General features: G+C 28.2%; 2 protein-coding genes across 2 annotated transcripts; both read right to left on the reverse strand.

The window, feature by feature from the left end:
• Positions 1–694: 694 nt before the first annotated feature.
• LOC111041128 (serine/threonine-protein kinase polo) lies at positions 695–6,806 on the reverse strand. The gene is made up of 9 exons (XM_022325290.1): positions 6,180–6,806; positions 4,805–5,049; positions 2,447–2,644; positions 2,292–2,387; positions 1,928–2,229; positions 1,645–1,854; positions 1,425–1,578; positions 1,118–1,364; positions 695–1,033 (listed from the first exon to the last, which is right to left on the reverse strand). The coding sequence occupies exons 1-9, from the start codon at positions 6,276–6,278 to the stop codon at positions 842–844; spliced, it is 1,743 nt and encodes a 580-aa protein (XP_022180982.1). The 5' UTR covers positions 6,279–6,806; the 3' UTR covers positions 695–841.
• A 5,383-nt stretch (positions 6,807–12,189) lies between these two features.
• Positions 12,190–20,388, reverse strand: LOC111041118 (eukaryotic translation initiation factor 3 subunit C). The gene is made up of 15 exons (XM_022325277.1): positions 20,254–20,388; positions 20,066–20,181; positions 16,679–16,811; positions 16,241–16,617; positions 16,026–16,153; positions 15,800–15,944; positions 15,464–15,726; positions 15,185–15,397; positions 14,960–15,113; positions 14,490–14,705; positions 13,539–13,679; positions 13,325–13,463; positions 13,068–13,261; positions 12,652–12,994; positions 12,190–12,573 (listed from the first exon to the last, which is right to left on the reverse strand). Exons 2-15 carry the CDS (start codon positions 20,156–20,158, stop codon positions 12,344–12,346), a joined length of 2,769 nt encoding a protein of 922 aa, XP_022180969.1. The 5' UTR covers positions 20,159–20,181; positions 20,254–20,388; the 3' UTR covers positions 12,190–12,343.
• Between the last annotated feature and the right edge of the window lie 863 nt (positions 20,389–21,251).

The following is a 21,251-nucleotide window of genomic DNA, read 5'->3' on the forward strand; positions in this document are numbered from 1 at the left end:
GAATAGACTAATGATAATGTAGAATATTTATTGTTTTATAATTTCATTCAGATAATGGTTTTTAATTTTAAAATCTTACAACTATTATACTATAGAAAAATTATTTACAAATATTTAATTCAACATTAATTGACTTGACTTAGTCTCATGATAAAATAAATTGTATTTGTCAAATTCAGTTAACTGTAGCCATGTTTAGAAACAACTTGTAACACAATTCTCAACACAAATAAAAAGATAGAAAAAAGTATATTTTAAGTTATATAACTAAAATATAATATGGTTGAAAAAACATAATATATTTTCATGAAACAAAATCAAAACTAATAATAATACTTATTTATATAAGTAAAACAGAAAATGATTATGTATAAATTGTTGAATTAGTTATAAAAAATAATAAAGTTACTCTTGAACAGTTTTTATTGGAAAATAACCACAAGATTTAAAATAACTCTTAATATAATATGCTAAAAATTATAGCGTATTTCAAATATAAAATAATTTAAAATGAAAAAATTATACTAAGATCTTACTTATTGTTTTTTAAAGCAACCAATGGAAAACAACATCGGATGTGTGTGATATATAACTAAATGTATTTGATCTTAAGTTCTTATATTTTGATGAAATAATAGTTTTCTAAATAACAAAAATCACAAAATAGAAATAATAAAAATAATAAATGAAACTATTCAAATTTAAGGTTTAATATTAATATTGAGAATTAAAAAAAATTAATAGTAACTATTTACAATCTTAAATATAGCTCTTTTAACATACTGGTTTTTCATTAATTATCATAACTATAAATCAAATATACTCGTCATTTTCAAGTAAATTAAGCTGGGCTATCTTTTAATATTGAGCCAATTTTCTTATGAGCATATTCCAAGCATTTTCCTAATTCAGGACTACAGCCATGTTCAGCAATTGTGTTAAAACGGTATGTACGGAATACATTATTTTCAATGAAGGTTACAGCGTTCATTAATGGACACAATATCACTTTAGTATGGTCTGTGAAATTGATCTAAAGAAACATAAATAGAATAAAATGTATAGAATTATATAATATATTTGTAGTTTTGTACAAAATGTTCAATATTTAACATACCTGTAAAGTGCCGTTAGTGAGTTGCATAATAACTGATGAAGTAGATCTATACCACTGGTACATATATGGTGTGCGACTCAATTGGTCTGCGTCTTTAGCTAATATATCAGCGCCAGCTTTAATAAGATGATCATTCATATAACGTCTGAAGTACATTAATAACTTCATTTTTTTTTCCAATGCCGGTGGAGTATGATCAGTTGTATGGTATTGCTCGGAGCCACTTCTTTCTATGTAATGGACATCTCTAAAAAATTTGTCAGAAATTATTTCAATTATAAATTTAAATATTATTATTAAACCTTACTTCAGATTGGCTAAAAGTATTATTCTGGTGAAATCATTGAACATAACACCAACACAGTCATCAGACAACTCGTATCCAAATCCATATTTATCAGAATAGTCCACCCATTTACTAACCCAAATAAGAGGCTGAGCAGCAGGATCAGTATTTTCCTCTAGAATTTAAGAAGTATATTTAGTACAATGCAAACAATACAGTATAATAATTGTCAAATTCATACCCATATTTTTCATTCCTTTCATTGATGGTTTAGATTTTAATAAATTTCCCAATTCTTTTTCAAGGGACATCATATATTCTTTACAATCATTAGATGATACTCCATTTCCAGTAGTCGGTTTGTTTGGAATATTAAACATTGGTAATTTATTAACCGGATCTTGAGGTTTGGTAACAACTTTGATGATAGCAGATTTCGGGCTATTGAGTTCTATATTAAATTGTTTACATAAAATAATGATAGAAAACTTTATAATATTAAGTTTTACCAATTAAATAATTACCATTGAGTGGTCTGCGATTAGAAATTGATTCTCTGTAATTGATTGAATCGAAACGAGGAGCCATTGTAAGACATGATGCAGGCAATCTTTTAGGCATATAACCAGTAGTAAAGAAATCAGCTTTCATTATATCAGAAACACAAGGACGTTTTTTAGGATCATATTGAAGCATTTTATTGATCAAAGAACTGGCATTCTTATTTAAATGGGGTGGTAAACTATAATCACACCGTGCAATTCTAGCATATGTTTCTTTCAGAGAGTTTGTCTCAAATGGTGGTTTGCCAACTAATAGTGTATACCTTGAATATAATAAAATATTAATAAGTTGTACCCTTTTAATAATTTTTTTTAGAATACTTACATTATACAACCTATGGACCAAACATCAACTTCAAAACTGTGACCAGTCTTGCTAAGAATCTCTGGAGCGATATAGTTTGGAGTACCACATAAAGTTCTACACATAAGTAAGGGTTTTATTTAATTTGACCAACTCAACACAATATAAAAAATTACTTTTTGCGCTGTCCATCATATTCAATTCTAGCAGCTAAGCCCAAATCTCCTATTTTCACTTCCATTTCATCATTTAAAAATAGATTTCCTAATTTTAGATCTCGGTGAATAATGCCCTGATTATGTAAATATAATGTGCCTTCAAGAATTTGAAATACATAGTAACGGGTTTCAGGTTCTGTGAGAGTTTTCCTTCTCCTAAAGCAAAAAAAATATTAATAGTATACAATACTAATAAATTCAATAAATATAGGTAATCCACCTTATAATATATACCTAATTTGGTCATTATTTTTTTACTAATTGAAATGAAAATTATTTTTCAAGTACTTAACAAATATTATAGCTTTAGATGGTTAAGGTAAGAAAAAATGTTGAATTTATAACCATCCAAAATAAATATAAATAATATAATACTTTTTTTATTGAAATTTAGCATCAGTGACAATTAGTCATAATATTACTGTTATTATTTCATTTTGTTTATTTGAATACTAATATTAAAATTTGCATTATTAGAAATACGTTAATTTAGTCTTAACTTATAAAAAATGCATTTCATTAGTTTTTATTAAGTTAAATGAATATTTTAGTTTAAAATTTAAAAAAATATAACATAAATGTCAATAAAAATTATTGAAAAAAAAGTGTTCAAATTACAATGCTACATTATGGATGATAAATTATTATTAAAGGTAAAATATACTAAGGGTTCTATATTTTAATATAATTATTTATAAAGTTCCAATTCAAAACGACTTTGTCAACAAAATTCTAGTAAAAATCAATATTGTGTTAAACTCAGAAACCTGATACTGAATGACACACTAGGCTTTACAGATTGCATGACAATAACTCCTTAGCATATTTGACCTAAATCAGAAAATTACATGTATAAATTAACTTTACTTAATAATCCTCATCATATGTTTTAATAGATGTTGAAATAAAATTGAATAGTTCTTTTTTATTTTATACAAGGATATAATAATTAACAATATGACATTTAAATTTAATACATAAAAATTATTATTTGATTGTGAACACCATTTTGTGTTCAATGAAAATATGAGCCATATTTTATCACAATAACTTTTACTTTAAAGTAAAATTCTAGTTTTAAAATAAACCAAAATAAAATTGTTTGTTTATACATTTATAATTACCTATTCAATAAAAAATGTATTATCACTATAGTCTTATATTGTTGCATAAATAATTAATGTCTCATTATTTTTTAATAAAATTGTCTTCAATATTTTATTTTAAAGCAAGATAGTATGATTATGTAAAATATCACTATTTGAAAATTCTCATTTAGCTTTGAAATTAAAATATTAAATAATATTCCTATCTTCAAGTTTGATAAAAGATCAATTCACTATAATATTAAAATGAACAAAATAAAATTGTAACTGCTGAATGCATATAATATGTTTAAGCAACGACATATTCTGGTTGACAGAAAAAATGGATTAGATAAAATAATCCCTAAAAATATATCATATTACTTATTATTAAATAAAAGTAATTTTGATACAACAAGAATAACTTTAAAAACATATTTAAATGTTATTCATTATTTTATTGTTATGTCCCAATAAATGTACTATAAGAGAATATATAGTATATTATTATCATTATCATCTGAGTCCAGATTAGGTAGTATATATTTTCACATTTTTTTTTTTTTTGAGTGTATTTATGGGAGTACTTACAAAATTGTAATAATTTGTTAAGCAGAGATCCATAGAAAAGTTTATAGTGGGTGTGATGTTAACTTTAGGGTTAATTGCATATTTGTATATTTAAGCATGTTTTGAAGACATTTTTTTTCACGCTATGCCTTGTTTTTCTTTTTGTATTAAGAATAAAAATTGCTAGTACCTTTATAAAAAGTCAATTTATAAACATATAATATTTATTGAGGGAATTTTAAAAAAAGCTTGTTCCAGCCAACTAATATTTTATTTTTTATTTTAATTTTACTTATCAAAATCAGTTTTTTTTAAGACATAATCTGCTATATAATATGAGCTTAGTTTCGGTTGAAAATCCTATCATAGCATATATTTAAAAAACATAAGAGTTCATTAGGTACACATTTCAATGTTTTTTTCTGGATGCATAAATGGATAACAATATGATTTATTATAAATGCATTTTAATTAATAAATAAAAGGCAGTAAGTAGGTAATCCAGCCTAATAAAATATTATTTGTACGATATTAGTGTAATTGTAATTTAGTCATATGAAAAAATATAAATATTCATTGGCATTTCTTACTAAAAACTAAAATATTCAAAATGGTGAAGTATTTATTAATTGAAAATTTGGCATATTATCAAAATACTTACTTATGCAGCTCCATCATAGACCTTTTACGGCAAAGTTCCAAAACAATATAAACAAAGTCATTATCCTCAAAGAAACTATGAAAAGTAACTATGTTTGTATGTTTCAACATCTTGTGAATATGTATTTCTTGTGTCATTTTATCTTTTTGATTGTGTTTCAATAGATATTTTTTAGAAACAATTTTCCCAGCAAAGATTTCTTTGGTTTTCATATCAACAATTTCGTAACATTTTGCAAAACCTCCCTGTAATAATATTTGTATACAGTTTATAATGAAAATATTTAATATATTTAACGTGTACAGATGCAGTGGTCTAGCAACTGCCCTTGAAAAATGGGCCAACTATATAAATGTAGAAATGAACAACTGTTATTAGAAATGTGTAGCCACATAACATTTCAACAAATAAAATATAAGCAAAAAAAACATTTTTTTTTTATTCAACAACCCATAATTTACAAAATGTTTTGAAGTACCTACCTATGTTGTGCAAAGTGATACCTATTATTAGGTAGATCATTAAAGGCACAAACTTGAAATTACTTTGGACCAATGAATTAGTAAATTATAGCCATACAAGTATTAGGTACCTAAATATATCTATAGTATAGAATCAGCAAAATATACCGAAGATTAATATTATATATTACAAAAATAATAATATTTATTACACATAAATATTGTAAATTATTACTAAATGGTCCTCTTCATATGAAAAAATATTCGTACTTAAAACTCTATGAATACATCTAGTTGAACAGTTAATAAGTACTAAAAAAATAAAAATATTTTATGTACAAAGGGATGGCCAATGTTCTATTAGGTGAACATTTGAATAAAACTGTCAAAATAAAAAATATCTGGAAATACTTGAATCATTCGTTGACTAGTATTTAAAATTAATGGAGAAATTCATATAACAAGTACCTATATCAGGTTATAAATTGTTTTCTTTCAGAAGGACTTGGTGACTACCAAATTTGAAACGCGAAATTTGAAACAAAGGACAAAGGACGACTATCTAAAAAGATCAACAGGTACGCGCGAGCGCATATAGAAATAAGCATATATATATACCTACATCTGCATTGAAACAGTTGTTATTAAATTCAAAATAGATAAATGAATCGATTGCTATCAATTAGTACCTAACAAGTAACAAGTGTTATAACGACTTAGGTTGGACCTTAGACGCCGATGATTTCCTTCCGAAAGATTTTCGAGGCTACCGTTATTACGGCTGACTCACCACTCACCAGATGAAAATAAAAACGAATAGAACACTTTAATACATTTTTAACGGTTCAACTACAAAAAATTTTAAAAAAACATCGTGCGCTATCAGACGCCACACAATTGAGAATCCACGTTACCTTTCCGAGAAAACTGCCCTTTTGATACTTCTTGTTGGTCTTGTTGTCGAGAATCACATCCGGGATTCTGACCTCTTCTTCTTTTGGTCTGGACGACATGTTTCCTATAAACGATCAAATACCACCTCGAAGTCGTTGCTCGTCCGGAGTGACCCTTCAAGATCACCGTCCACACTATTGTACCGACTACTGGGTTAAGCGACGGGAGACGTTAACACGTAGATTCGGAAATGCAACACGTAAATAAAATAATATCGAGGAAGCCGTTGCGACGATTGGAGAGTTGACGGTGTTGATAATAATAATAGTTTTGACTTTTGTTTGATTAGGCGGCGGAAACCAGTAAAAACGGCAGCCCCGGGGGTGGTGGCGGATAGGTTATGTGCGTGTGTTGGCGCGCACGTCGAACGACAAAAATCGGCGTGAATACTGTCTGGCGATCGTCTGCGGCTGCAAACGGTCGTACTCGCGTGGACGGGTTTATCGGACGACGACGAACAACGGGTACCGGTCGCGGAACGAGACGTTATGAAAATAACCGTTAAATTGAAATGTACGTTTGCAAACACGCAGCACACCACCCACTGCACCGTCTGTTCCCACCGAGCGCTGTGCGACAACGATCACTGCGCGAGCGCGACGTCCATACGCGAACACCGTCGTCGTGCGGTGGCGGGCGGCGGGGTGTAGACGAACGGTTAGCCGTTGGTCATGGAAGAATAAATAGCGCGGCCACAGTACAGAACAAAATGTTATGAAAGAATTTGCTTAACAAGGAGTTAATTACGTTACTCCACACTCCATAGGACGCTAACGTATTACTATTATTTATTATCATTTATCAGTGATCAATGGACTGTAAGCTAAGACCGTGGACTATGGTCTGATACTTGTAAACATAATTTTGTAGTATGTACTAACTACTAATGTAGTTGACTGATGAGTAATGACTAATGACCATTGTAATTGTAGTAGTTTAAGGTTCCCAGATTTATTTTTTAAAAATACGGGATATTTTAAATTATGCCGATCACGATTAAAGATGATGCCGATACTTGTAATTTACATGGACCATAGTCAATGGATGTTAATTAAGGAGAGGAGCGCGCCGAGTTCAAAATTCAAAACTTGTAATCCGATCATAAAAAAGTGTATTTTTAATTTTTAAATAGGATTGAAATATTGGATATTAGGACCAATGATTGGCTATGAACCATAAATATATTAAAAAACGAAATATTTGATATCTCTTATACAAATTCTTATAAGTTATTCTTATGGTAACCAATTGGTAACATTGCTTCGATGTAACATTTATTTTTCCTCGCTTTAAAAGATTAAAATAGATATATATTATACAATCTGCAATAAATACTTGGAAAATTATAATCAAAACAAATAATGAGTATTTAGGTATTATCGATGATATTATTTTGTCAATCGTTATTTAAATTTTAAAATGCTAAATGATAGAAAACATTACATTCTTTAAACAATTTTAAAACGAGGTATTTTGAATATAGGACAAATATTGTCCAAAATACGGGGCACAAGGTTATTTTGGACCTCTTGTCGGAACACCAGAACGCTTCATGTAAATATGAGACAATCCCGTACAATATATTTTCTCAAATACAGTGGAACCTCGACAGGGGCGGACTGGGGCAACATTTTGGCCCGGGAAATCTACATTTTGACCCGGCCCTTGCCATTTCTCGTCATCACAAAAATGTAAAAACTTAAATATACCAACGTTTTATTCAATGAGGAATGCAGCCTCTACACATTTTCAATTTTCCCAGAAAACAACTTAAGATTTTTTTTTTCATTAATTGTTTATGGCATCAACTAAGAGGTTATTAGCCAGGGGTTTTTGGGACTGTTGGGTTCGAAACTCGTGTGAAACTTAAGATTTGTTAAACTAAACTTACCAAATAGTTTCAATATGTAATTTTAATTTTGTTTAATATTAATGAAGTACTTCACAAATAAATAATATATTGGTAAAAGTCATTCAATCGTAACATAATACTATTTAATACCTTATGTAAAAATATAAAATATTATGACACTTATATTGTAGTATATTAACTTTTATTAGTTATAACTAGAGTTAGGATGTTGATGACTTTTGCATTTTTTTTCCTTTTATTCTGTACAATGCTATCCTAGCTAAAAATTTGTTTCATGCTCCCTTGATGCAGAATATTCTAATTTTATTTTGCATTTTTTTGCATTTTTTGCATTTTCAGCTATAAATGCATTTTTTTTGTTTTTTAACGTCATTTTTCAACATTTTTAAGTCATTTTTTCATCTTTTAGAGCATTTTTTACAAATTATAGATTTTAGGGCAAATGTTACACCCAAGTTTGGAAACAAATTTAATTTATTTAAAATCTAACTTTGGATTTGGACTATTAGTAAAAAATAATTTTAATATTATTATTGTGGGGTTTTTGTTGTGATTACATTTATCGCGTTCCGATAAGATTTACTCTTTGAGTGTTATATATTGAATTATTTAAATGCTTAATATATTTATAATTCATATTTTAAATTACTATTACACCCATTATTATACCCATATCTCTAATAAAAATTATTATTTATAAATAAGTTTTTTCACTTACTTAATTAGTATTTTAGATAATTTTTAAGGTCATTTTTTGAAGTTTTCAGAGCATTTTTGCACTTTTTTTAGGGTTTTTTTGCATTTTTTTTTAGGGCATTTTTGTGTGTTTTTTAGGTCATCAACATCCTAACTCTAGTCATAACTAGATTTAACTCATTTTTCCTTTGGAAATAAATTATATTCATAAATTGCATACCTATTATTTAAAAAAAATACTAGGGAAAAATAATAATTTTAGGTAATAGATAGGTATTTACATTTGGAATGCTTATTTGCGGTTGATTGAAAAGATTACTAAAATAATATATTATTCAAATTATTGATCATACGCAAACTCCTGATGGAGTATCAGCCGAACCAAAACCTAAAATCTATTTTTAAACACCAAATGTAAACAATTTTTCATACACGCGCCGTGGGATCCCGCCTTAATGATAATATGAAAATATAAAATATTCATCATTTGAATTTATACCTATTCGCTATTTTATTTTAAGTAATAAGTAATGTAATAATAACAAATTATTTTTGAACAGCAGCCCAACGGGAAAGTTCCCGGTTTCCCGCCGGCCCAGTCCGCCCCTGAACCTCGATAACTTGAACCTCTATATTCTATAAGTCGAATTCTCGATAGTTAGAAGCAATGGCTTGGCCCCGGCCTTACAATATACAATTACAATATGTGTGATACATTTTCTCGATAATTCGAATTTCTCTATAAGTCGAAATATTTTTAGTCGAATTTTGCCTCATAACTCGAATTCATATAATAATATATGTACATATTAAATTGGAGACGAGATTTTTTCCACGCTAAACGTTATTGAAAACATTACAGATTGGTCAAACAATAAAGAACAATCAAAAATTATCTGATTTTTAAAAAAAATAGTTTTACTTTATTTATAACATTGTATTTTCTTTTTTACATACTACCTACATATTTATTACTTTACTTTTTTTAAAATTGTAATACAATATACATACCTACATGGCTACATACATTTTACATTTATTAGTAAATATGTACATGAATAAATAATATTATAAAATGAAGTACCTACATATTTGTGTTTTCAAATGAAAAAAATGTTTTCGATAACTTGATTTTTTTTGCCGATTCGAGTTATCGAGGTTTCACTGTACATTATTTTGCGTAGAACTTATAATAACCATTTACCTCATTTTTAAGGATCTATATATATTTTTTAACTAATCTAAATATCAGGTTCCTAATCCGAAAATGATAACTTAACTAAAAAATTAAATTTTTGAAACATATTTTATGATTTGCAAAAATTAAAAATTAAATCAGGAAAATTCTGGTTGTCTGCGTGCACTATTAATGTAGGTTAAGTGAACTTTTAAATATTCGTAACATTTCTGCATATTGTATGATTTGTGAAAAAAGTTCAAGAAACTAGTTGTGCTTAAAAATCATAAACAAGTCTAGAAATTATTTATCCGCAACTCACAATAAAACAGTACTAAAAATGGCTACTAAATGATTAAAAAAGTAATGGTATGGTATGAACTATAAATAAGTTTGTTGTTTAATTAGCTTCACACTGATCCAAATAATACTTGGGAAATTATACTGTGCATAGGAAATAATAGTAAACAAAATTAAGAAAAGTATCAAGTCTTTCAAATAATATTTTTGAACTACAATAAAATAACTTACTATAATCGATATATTTTATTAAAATATCTAATCGTTTTCAAAATTTAAATTTGATTTGTCTAAAAAAATGTGTGCATATTAAATTGTCTTGATATTTTGAGGTTGGTATTAGAATAACTTACGAAGAACCTTGTATTATATTTCAAGCTTTTTTCTGACAAACAAAACTGTTATCATAATAAATGATTCAAAAAAATATTTTAAAAAGTGGAACATTTTAAATGTATATAAAAATTAAGAAAAGAAGTGAAATATTTTGAAAATTATCATGATGTTTAGAAATTGTTTAAATAAATATTGGTGAATAATTCAAGTCTTTACTAAAAAACCATCTTCACTCTTCAGAGTTAAAGAATAAGGGATTTTTATCGCTGAAGTTAAAAAAAAATAATAACAAAAATAACACACCTACACATAATTGTAAAATCAATACATTTATTACACCTCTTAAAATCAAAGAGTCACAATTTTTCAATTACTTTAAACTTCAGTAGATACCTTAAAACACATATTTTGAAAAATATTTTTTTAACTTGAAATGGGTAAATACTTGTACAAACTTTTCCAAAATAGATGCACTAGTCAGTTGTTTTTTATGTAACTTTGGTCTTACAATTCAAATTTATGAACAATATATATTAATAGTTAAAACTTAAAAAGGCATTAAAATATCCATTATTTGAATTGATATGTTAATATTGATTAAGAGTATTATTAGTAGGTAGTTTATGAAGTTATGAAAAATTATTTTTATAGCAATAGGTAGATATATAATAAGAATTTTCAATACTGCTATAACATAATACATTTACCACAAAATTAAGTAATGTTGTGTGTGTGTGTATTGGAGGGGGGTCTTGGTACTATAAGATAGATATATGTGTGCAATGGAAGAGTGCATCTGAAATTGTCTAGTCTGACTGGTGAAAAACTGATCACTGCTTATTACAAGTGACTAATTTGAAAGCTTGAATGAATTAATTAAATATTTAAAACATAATATATAATATATCATTGTCACCAATACTTACTAATATGATGTAATGTAACATCTACAAAATATGTAAAGGTCTTGATAAATGTCTCGGCACCTCCAATAAATTGCAACTCACCACCCTCAATTTTTCAAGTGATGACAAAATGTATTATGATTTTTCTGGTACTAACGTGTTGTCTAAGAAATATTTTTTAAACATAATTTTGGATAACTATTACTGTACAAGGAAGCCACTATGAATCGTTAACATGTAGGTATAGTGTTTTTTAAATGTTTATTTTAATTTTACATAAAAATCTTTTAAGTCACCTGAATTTATCTCTGGTTTATGAATATATTTTAAAGGTTGAATCATTCATAATTTCTACAAGTGTAACAACATTTATTAAGTTTTAAAGTTTAAGACAGGTGATTAACAAAGTTTTTTAGTAGGTGGATGATGACGGATGCTTTTTAGAAATTCTTCATACTCTACACTCCTCAGAATTAATATTCTATTTTGAGTGATTAAAATAATGTACAGTAATATAATAATATTCTTAAACAATTAGAAATAATCCAGTTAATATCATAATTGTATAATTAGTTTATTTGAGATAAAACATCAAAAGAATTTTGTTTGTTTAAATTATAATAACTATGGTTGAAATAAATAACACAGGCTTGAAATATTAATAAATAATATTTAATTGTAAATTTTAAATATTTCATTTTGTATAGAATAAAAATGTATTCTATACCAATTTTATTCAATAGAAAAGTTGAACAGATATAAGGTTTATGATTTTATATACTTATAATAACTGTATGAATATTCATGAAAAGGAAAATAACTACTTGTTTCAAACTGTTAATAATTATTACGGTTGTCTCGTCGTTGTCTGTTCCAATCCTGTCCACCATGTCCTCCATGACCTCCATGTCCGCCATGGCCACCGTGTCCCCCATGGCCGCCGTGTCCACCATGTCCACCATGGTTGCCGTGCCCACCATGTCCGCCATGTCCACCACCTCCTTGTCGACCAAAGTTTTGTCTGTATTGACCTTGATTTTGATTACCTCCTCTCGGGAAAAAGTTTCCTAAAGGAAAAATTAATAATAAATGTAAGAACTTCATACTTTCACAAAATAAATATTTTTGTATTTGTTTTACTTTACCTTGCTTCATTTCAAATATCCTTTCATTAGAATCTACAAAGTTATTAACTTTATCGGCCAGTTGCAGAGCAAGCGATTGTAACCTGCTAGGTTCACTACGATGCATTACAACTGTTTGGGTGGGATCATCAAGAGAAGCCATCAACTCTTCATTAATAATCATTTTTGAAATGATAGAATGAGTGGTACTTTTTGGGAGTTCAAACATCTCAGACAGTGTCTTCATTGAAATAGAGTTATAAACATGAGAATAAGTAAACAGGTATGTGCGTAAAGATTCTTCTTTTATCAAACGTTCTAACATATCTCTGACTCTGTCACTTTCATAGAACAATTCCCATACCTATTGTTATTACAATATTTAATTAAAAAAATAATACAAATAAAATAAAAAATAAATGTATGATATTATTAACCTTAGCATTCATTTTTTCGTTGATTATAAAATTGCGGGAGGCAGACCAATTTCCATTCCTCATAGCTTTACTAGCAGCAACTACATGTTCCCTCATTGACTCTGGAGGACCAACTAAGGACTGACGCTCACTAGAACGTAGTTGTTGGTAAAATGTTTTGGAAATCATACGCCGACGAGCATCAAATTCATGAGCTAGAATAATTTTAGTATGCAATTAAGAAATATTTTTCAAGTTTATTAAATAATTTAATTTACCAGCCATATATGGAATTTCGATAAGCATAGCTGATACCAGATACACACATTCTAAGAGTTCTAAATTAATATGCATATGGAAAGGCATTTGTCTTTGTTTTTCAACTTTTTCTTGTTCTTTGCTACGTTCATGTTGTCTCTTTACATAAATAATGTTTTAACATTAGCATCAAATAATTAACTTTTATAACTAAGGAAACTATTAAGTACTTACTTGTGGTAGTAATCCTTGGGCTAATAATTCTTTCACTTTACCAGTCATCATTAGATCAACCAGGCAGTTGTGAGCATCTTTAATGTTGCCTTGTCGGAATGCACACAAACCAATATGTGCCATGGTACGATTGTAAAGAATCTGAATTAATATATGTAATATCATTTAATATCCTCAAATATATAATATAGATAGATTAGAGTTGAGTTGGTAATAGTACTCAACTTAGACAAAATTCTCAAGAAAAATTCGAGAACTTGAATCAACTTTAACACTATTTTTAAAGACTGTTTTAAGGGAAAAATAAATAAATATCTTTAGACCCAATATTCAAATTTTTTACCATACCAACAAAATACTTTACTCATTCAATGAGAGTGATGCATTTATGCGTCAAAGCTAACTTTTACCGAAGAGCCACATCAATCATGTCAAATTATAAGGATAATTAATATACTTTAACATGCATAAAAATATACATTTATTTGCATACACACTAATACAGATGCATGTTAACATGATAGTACAATTAGGGAAAAACCGGTCTAAACATAACTGATTTTAAAACCATTATTTGTTTGGTTGTTCTCTATGGCCACCTAAATCTCAGAGATTGACAATAAGTTACATTTATTGAATAACATTGAAATATATTAAATAGGAACGCGTAAAAGTGTCAGTTATCGTTGGAAAACAACAGATATGTGGCATAAGGCTGAAATTTTGCTATGATATTTGTGTTAATAAGCTAACACGTGAATGATAGAATTCTTGTAATTTCCATGTACTACGGAACTTTTAAAGGCTCTAACAATTAATAAATACTTAGCAATTTTAGGTACTCCGATAGTTAGATAATACTCTATGAAAAATTCATTTTCAAGTACTAGACTCTAGTAGTTTTCAAAAAAACAATACAAGCCCCAAATCTAATATTTATAATATACATACCTGAGTGGCAGGATCAGAGTGTTGAATGGTTTCTTGCAAATGAGACATAAGTACCAAATCCCTTGCTTGGAACCAGTTATCATGTAAGGCATGATGATAAACATGACATAAAATTGCCCTTGTTCTCAAACGATCTGTACCATCTTTGTCATAAATGTATTTGCATAAATTTTCCATTATTTGAACATTTGTTTTATGTGATGCAAGAATTTCTCCCTAAAATTATGTTATAATGAACCAACAATTTTACAAATTAAATATTTATTAAAAATGTTACAAATAATATCCCACTAGTTATATTAATATTAATGGGATTTAACTCAATTATCATTCATAAATAATATGAATTCTATTAAAAAGGGCTTTAAACTTATTAAAGAAAAGTAAAACTAAAAGCAAAACAAAATAATTTAACATTAAAAAAATGATTAATATTAATCACACTATATGGTAATTTTCTGTATTTCTACCTTCTTTTGCTTTAATACAAGTGGATCAAATTTGTAGTAGAGATGGTCGATTTTACGCATGTAAATACGACAGACTTCTGATTCAATATTTTGGTGTTCCAGAAACAGTTGAACTTTATCGATGATGTCACAGACACGCTTTTCATCCTTCAATCTATGTTTTTAATTAAATGCATTAAATCATTTAAGCTAAAAATAATTTTGATAGAAATACAAAACACTAACCTTTGTACATAATCATTACTATGAGGATCACATTCTTTCAAAAGTTTTGTAAATTCTTCATCTAATCGTTCGACAATTGTAAGAACACATCCACGTACTCTAAAAGTAGGCTTGTCTAATGTCTCAGCATCTTCCGCTACCGATTCTCCGATAAAGATTGTGTCCTTAGCAGGAAGAATTAAGTCCAAAAGTTCAACAATACAATCCAATAATCTAAAATAAATTAATGATAAATCAATAAACAACAATAAATATATTAGTTAAAAATGAGTAACTTACTTGCTCCAAATTTCTGGCTTCATAGCATCAGATACTTTAGGATTGTAATCAAAAATAGAAGAAATAATTGACATCTTTATTTTTACTCTTAATCCTAAACCTAAACTATGAGCTTCTGATATTAATAACAATTCATGCAACAGTTCGATTTGTTCTCTTCGATCTGTACGCTTCTTTCCACGAGCAGCAACTACTTCTGTTAATTTACGTAAAACAGCCTCTGGAGTAATTTCTGCATCTTTTGCAAACATCTTTGGTTTTTCCTAGAGTTGATAACAAAAATAAATATTGCACAATAACAAATTATATAATTTGTTGTAACTAATAATGACTTACAGATGGGATGGCTACTCCTCCTTTAACTTTTTGCCATTCAGAATCACTTCCATCTTCTTCTTCTCGCTTAAGTTTTTTAGGTTTATCCTTACGTTCCTTGCGCTCCTTCTTTTCTTTCTTTTCATCATCATCTTTGTCAGTTGATCTAGTATCATAATATTTAAGGTATAAAAACGGGAATACTTATGAGCATGACTAACATTTATGCTAATTGAAGTAAACTTACTTTTTCAAAAACCGTTCTCGTATACTTTGATATTGACCTTCATCTTCACTACTCGAAGAAGAACTATCAGAATCACTACCCCAATCAAAAGAATCATCACTGTCTGAATCTCCACCAGTTTTTGGTGCCTAAATTAGAAAAAAGAATATAATAAAATGGATTACTAATTGTAAAATAAGTAAATTTTAATTAAAATAAAATAAGAAAATCCTAACCTTGGGTACTTTTTCTTCAGTTTTCTTCAAAGATGCAGCTGGAGCTTCATCTTCACTTTCACTTTTATCAGAATCTACATCTTCATCTTCTTTTTGATCTTCTTCTTGGTCTGGGAGATCAGGATTTTCTCTGAATTTAGCTAAATCACTCTCAAAGTCTTTAACATACTTCCTAAACTTTTGTCTAAGGGAAGCCAAACTTTTAGAATTATTTTTTGATAAATTTTTACGTCCTACTCGATCGTCCCAGACATCATTAATAAAATCTTCCATTTCAACTAAACACCGGACAAAAAAACGTGGAGCTATTCCATTTTCTTCTTTCAATATAACCGCATTAAACGCTTTTGTGTATGCACGGGTTAGTTCCTCAAAGCCTATAAACAGTTTATAAATGGTTTATTACTGTTCTTTGTAAAAAAGTTTACATTAACTTACTGGTCAGCAAGCTACTCATATCTTTGATTTTCTTATGATTTCTGATCTGTTTTATTGTCATTGTCAACTCTTCATATCGCTTTTCTTTAAGTGAGCGTACAATACGTTTTGTGTCTTCTTCATCATCACTGAACTACAATGAACAAACAATATTTGGTAAATTACTAAAAGTTTTTATTCACAATTAATTTTAATATTAATTATTTGGTTTAGCCTTAGAAAATTGAATACATTTATCTCTAGTAAATTTAAGTTAAGATACTCGTTATATTTGAGAAATAATGCTGTGTTGATTGTCGCAGATTACACACGCATTGAGCTATCACAACTGCGTTTCCTAGCTTTCAATATTAATTGCTCATTAAAAGTTTGTGGTTTTTTTACATAAAAACTGAACATATCTTTTAGAATTACGCAATATAAACAAAATCTATGTTATCGTGTAATCAGATGAGTTCACTTTATCTTCATCTAAATATCTCATAAAAATTTAAACTCTGAACTGCAAATATCATAGGCAAATTTTGAATTATCTCAAAGAGGCTGAGCTATCTCTCTATCTACTAGTGAATTTAAAAGGAACATATTTAAGTCATTGTCAAAAGACCTAGGCCAAGAAAAGCTCGACTTGCCCCACAACACAAGCAGTGCTAGTTATATGGCCACAAGTTTATGTATTGTGTACACACTCCTCACTGTGTCAAATGTAGCCAGGATCACCTCACCTCAGACTAAATTAAGCCGCTTGAACTACGACCAAGTGCGCTTTATTTTCTGGAGCACACACCCCCAATTTTAAAGGCTGTCCGTCAAACAAACAGTTCAAAATGTCTCACAACAAGAAATCAAATTCACAAAATATCTTCAAAGGCTCTGTCAAACGAGGTCAATGAGGCTTATGATCAACCTCGACATAAACCTAATGCTAAGCATTTAAATTTCATAATTTCCTTCCTAACCTAGGTTTTACACTAATGTTTATCTCTATAGTTAATACTTCACCCATATTATATTTAAACATTTTGTTATTGTGCAAACAATCTAATGTTGTTATGTTATACCAGCTATCATGTAAGCTACTTGTAAGTTATTGCGCAATATTACGCCTAGACTCACTTAGTACCAGACATAAATTAACAGATGTCATGTTTATTTATAATATTTTGAACAATCTCATTGAATGTTTTGAGTTATTATTGGAAATTGGTTCCTGTGTACCAGGTAGAAACACTAAAAATTTAGATCTATTCGTAGTGCCTAATTATAGCACCACTAGTGGTACGTAATAATTCTTTTTTTTTTAAGAGCTATTGTTCTGGCTAATAAGGTATTCATCAAATTAGATTTTTTCCACTTTCTCATAATGTATAAAGATTTCAGACTTTAGAATTAATATTAATAGTGTCAAAATAATTTTATACCTTTGTTGGAATTACTTTAAGAATGTACAATAGTTATTAGAAATCTTTTAAAATGGAAGATTGAACCGTACGTATATAATAAATAAATATTAATAGCTTATATTATATATATATATATATATAATTTAATTGTCAAGCTATAAGTCTTCTACTCGAAGCTTTATAAATAAAATAATAACAATAGTTTAAGAAAGCAATTTTTTTTTATAATATTAAATATTATTAATTTTTGAAAATATAAAGAAGACATCCTAATACAGTTTTTTATCTATAGGTAAAGTAATAAAAGAAAGAAAGCATTAATGTATTAAAAAAATCAATAAGGCAAAACTCGATTTTAAATATTTTTTTGAAATGATATTGATGAAATTCAAATTTTGTTGAAATTATCTAAAATTACATAACAATTGCTACCTGGGAATCAATTTTTTCCCAATCAAGAAGATGTAACAGAAGAAATAGTTCTCAAAAATGTAATTATTCATCTCAATATCTTGGCATTAAATTAAGGAATTCAAATAATGACCATCGTTAAGAACCAAGTAGACACAACAAACAACTTAGAATCTAAAAACTTATTTATACTTTCTTATGCTCAAAATTGAAATTTACCATATAAAAAAAAATGATGTATTTTCTAATTTAGGAAAAGTTTATTTATGAACTATATAAATTACTTATTGCTATAATAGATTTAGAAAAAATTTAAAATTTAATCTGTAAACATCCAACTATTTGCATCATCTAAAATTCATCATCATCTAACCTACTTACAAGTACTTAGAAAATGGTAAAATATTTTACTAATTTGGGTTTTGATCATAAGTAGCTGTTTAGATATCAAATTTCAACATAAGATTGTCTTTTTAACTGAAGGTTAATATTTTATGTAAGAAAATGAACCAGCATGGGCATGAAATAGCCCAGCCCTTCAAAAATCCATGCTGCTTTCCTGAGTGAAAAAGAAATTCACACAATTTTTTTTTAACTTGTATTATTTTTCAGAAATGTTTGATTTAAACTGTAATTAGAAAAAATGTAACAATCAATAAATATGGATTAGAATTCCGTACATTGCCTCCCAGCTTTAGGATTACTACCAATAACTGGTGACTAATACATCTTAATTTAACAGTTTAATTATTATTCAAACTTGACAATAGGTATGCCATTAATTGTAAAAACCACCAATGTCAATAATAGTGGGAAAATGTCGGAACGCCAATATCTGACATATTATCATATAGTTTTGGGTCAAAACATATTATTAAGCATTCTTCGATAATAGAGATAAGGCGATAAGATAAAAAATAGTGCAGCCATAGACTTCACACTACTCGAGAAGAACTGTGGACAACAACAGCATTACGAAGGGAGTAACAACATCTCGCACTGATGTAGTCTGTCTTTACAACAATATACAATAATCTAAATATCTATATATCTTTCTACTACCCACATATAGGGTGCTACCTCAAGCGTACGAGTAATTGTGCAATCAAAGAGTGCTTTCCATACACTCATAGCTTGTCTAATGACTAATAGTACCTATAGGAATTCCTAATTTTTCAGAAAAAACCTAAAAAAGCTCAGTTTTTGCTAACCTTGAAATGGACCTAATCCCAAGTGATGAACCTACAGAAGAAAATATAATATAAAGTTTCTAATGAACGTGATGGGCAAAATATACATAAGTATGTTCAATTAATAATTTATATTAATTGCTATCAACTAGAAGATAATGATGTTTAGAAAGAAATATATATTACAGTCTATAAAATAGTACGAGTAACCACTAGGTACAGTAACAAATTTTAAGCAATGTATACAAAACATTATTGTAACAATTTAAGTAAATATTTATCGGTATAATTTTAATTAAATGTTCAAAAAAGTATTAATATTTATCGGTAACGTATTAATTTGGTGTTCAACAAGGCACTAAATATTTACGAAAGTTACTCACTGTGAAATTCGCTGTTGGTTGGCGGATAACCTGTTCTTCCTCGGACGATGTATCGGACTCGGAATCCGAGCCGGTTGCAAAGAATCTACTCATATTTGAAAACTATGGCAGTAAATCTGAAAAGCAAAACACCACTAATATGAAATACGGCAACAGTTTTAAATTAACACAAATGAAATGCACCATACCTAGATGTACCAAAAACGTGGAGTCGGAAAGACACCCTGGCAAATTACTTGCAAGTACAGTGATTAAATATCGCTATGGTGGGATCGGGTCACTAGCGAGCCGTGAGCGTGGATGCGATGCGGTGATGTTGATAAACAATATCACACCACGCCACGCCGCAGTGTAGCCAAAATAAAATATCAGTATGTGAAGGTGTCAAAATGATTTCTAGTTTTTACCGCCATCATATTTTTTCATAAAAAGTTATATATTTATCATATTAATCATAAAATAAATGTTAAGATGTTTAATCTGATAAAATTGAATATTATATTAGATACATAATCCTCTAAATAATATGTCCACGAGTATAATTAATGTATAATACTGAGTAGGTACTACAATAATTGCAATAATTTCTAGATAATAGTTTAACAAAGATTGTAAATTTGTATTGATAGGTATTACAATATCTAATGTTTTTACATTTACATTTTATTATTGCATAAAATAAGTACTATATCATTGATTGAATATTCTGTATTAAGTATTTTCAATCGACGACAATAATATATGACCTATTACCATTAGCGTTATGAATTTAGGACAGTTATATTGCATGTTGTATGGACGTATGGAAAATAATCCCCACACTAAGATATTATTAAAATGATACAATGAATAAATTAGAAATATATTAATATGTATGTAAATAAAAAAAAATTCATGCCACGATACCAATTGTTATAATAATAATATTAATAATTGTGTATAAATAAAAATGTATCTAATACAATATGACGTGATAGTAGCTACCACTACCAGGCACGCCCACAGAGATGTAGCTCACTAGGTGCAAAATATTTTTAATATCAATATAAGATGTGGGGGGCTTTGCCCCCCACACCCCCTAATCCTTATTACATGACATATATTATTTATCATCAATAATGGGTATATCAAAATATATTTAAAACATAACTCATTTTATTTATTACTTCTTATAAAATATAAAAAT

This window comes from Myzus persicae, unplaced genomic scaffold (genome assembly GCF_001856785.1).
Source record: "Myzus persicae strain clone G006 unplaced genomic scaffold, MPER_G0061.0, whole genome shotgun sequence".
NCBI lineage: Eukaryota > Metazoa > Arthropoda > Insecta > Hemiptera > Aphididae > Myzus > Myzus persicae.

Bases quoted from the DNA above. Each gene is read 5' to 3' on its own strand.
- LOC111041118 (XM_022325277.1), bottom strand. From the start codon at position 20,158: ATGAGTAGATTCTTTGCAACCGGCTCGGATTCCGAGTCCGATACATCG. The intron at 16,618-16,678 runs GTAAGTTAATGT...AACTGTTTATAG, and splicing joins TATGAGTAGCTTGCTGACCA to GCTTTGAGGAACTAACCCGT. The intron at 13,464-13,538 runs GTAAGTACTTAA...ATTTATGTAAAG, and splicing joins CCCAAGGATTACTACCACAA to AGACAACATGAACGTAGCAA.
- LOC111041128 (XM_022325290.1), bottom strand. From the start codon at position 6,278: ATGTCGTCCAGACCAAAAGAAGAAGAGGTCAGAATCCCGGATGTGATT. The intron at 2,645-4,804 runs GTAAGTATTTTG...TTTTTGCTTTAG, and splicing joins TCTATGATGGAGCTGCATAA to GAGAAGGAAAACTCTCACAG. The intron at 1,034-1,117 runs GTATGTTAAATA...ATGTTTCTTTAG, and splicing joins TCACTAACGGCACTTTACAG to ATCAATTTCACAGACCATAC.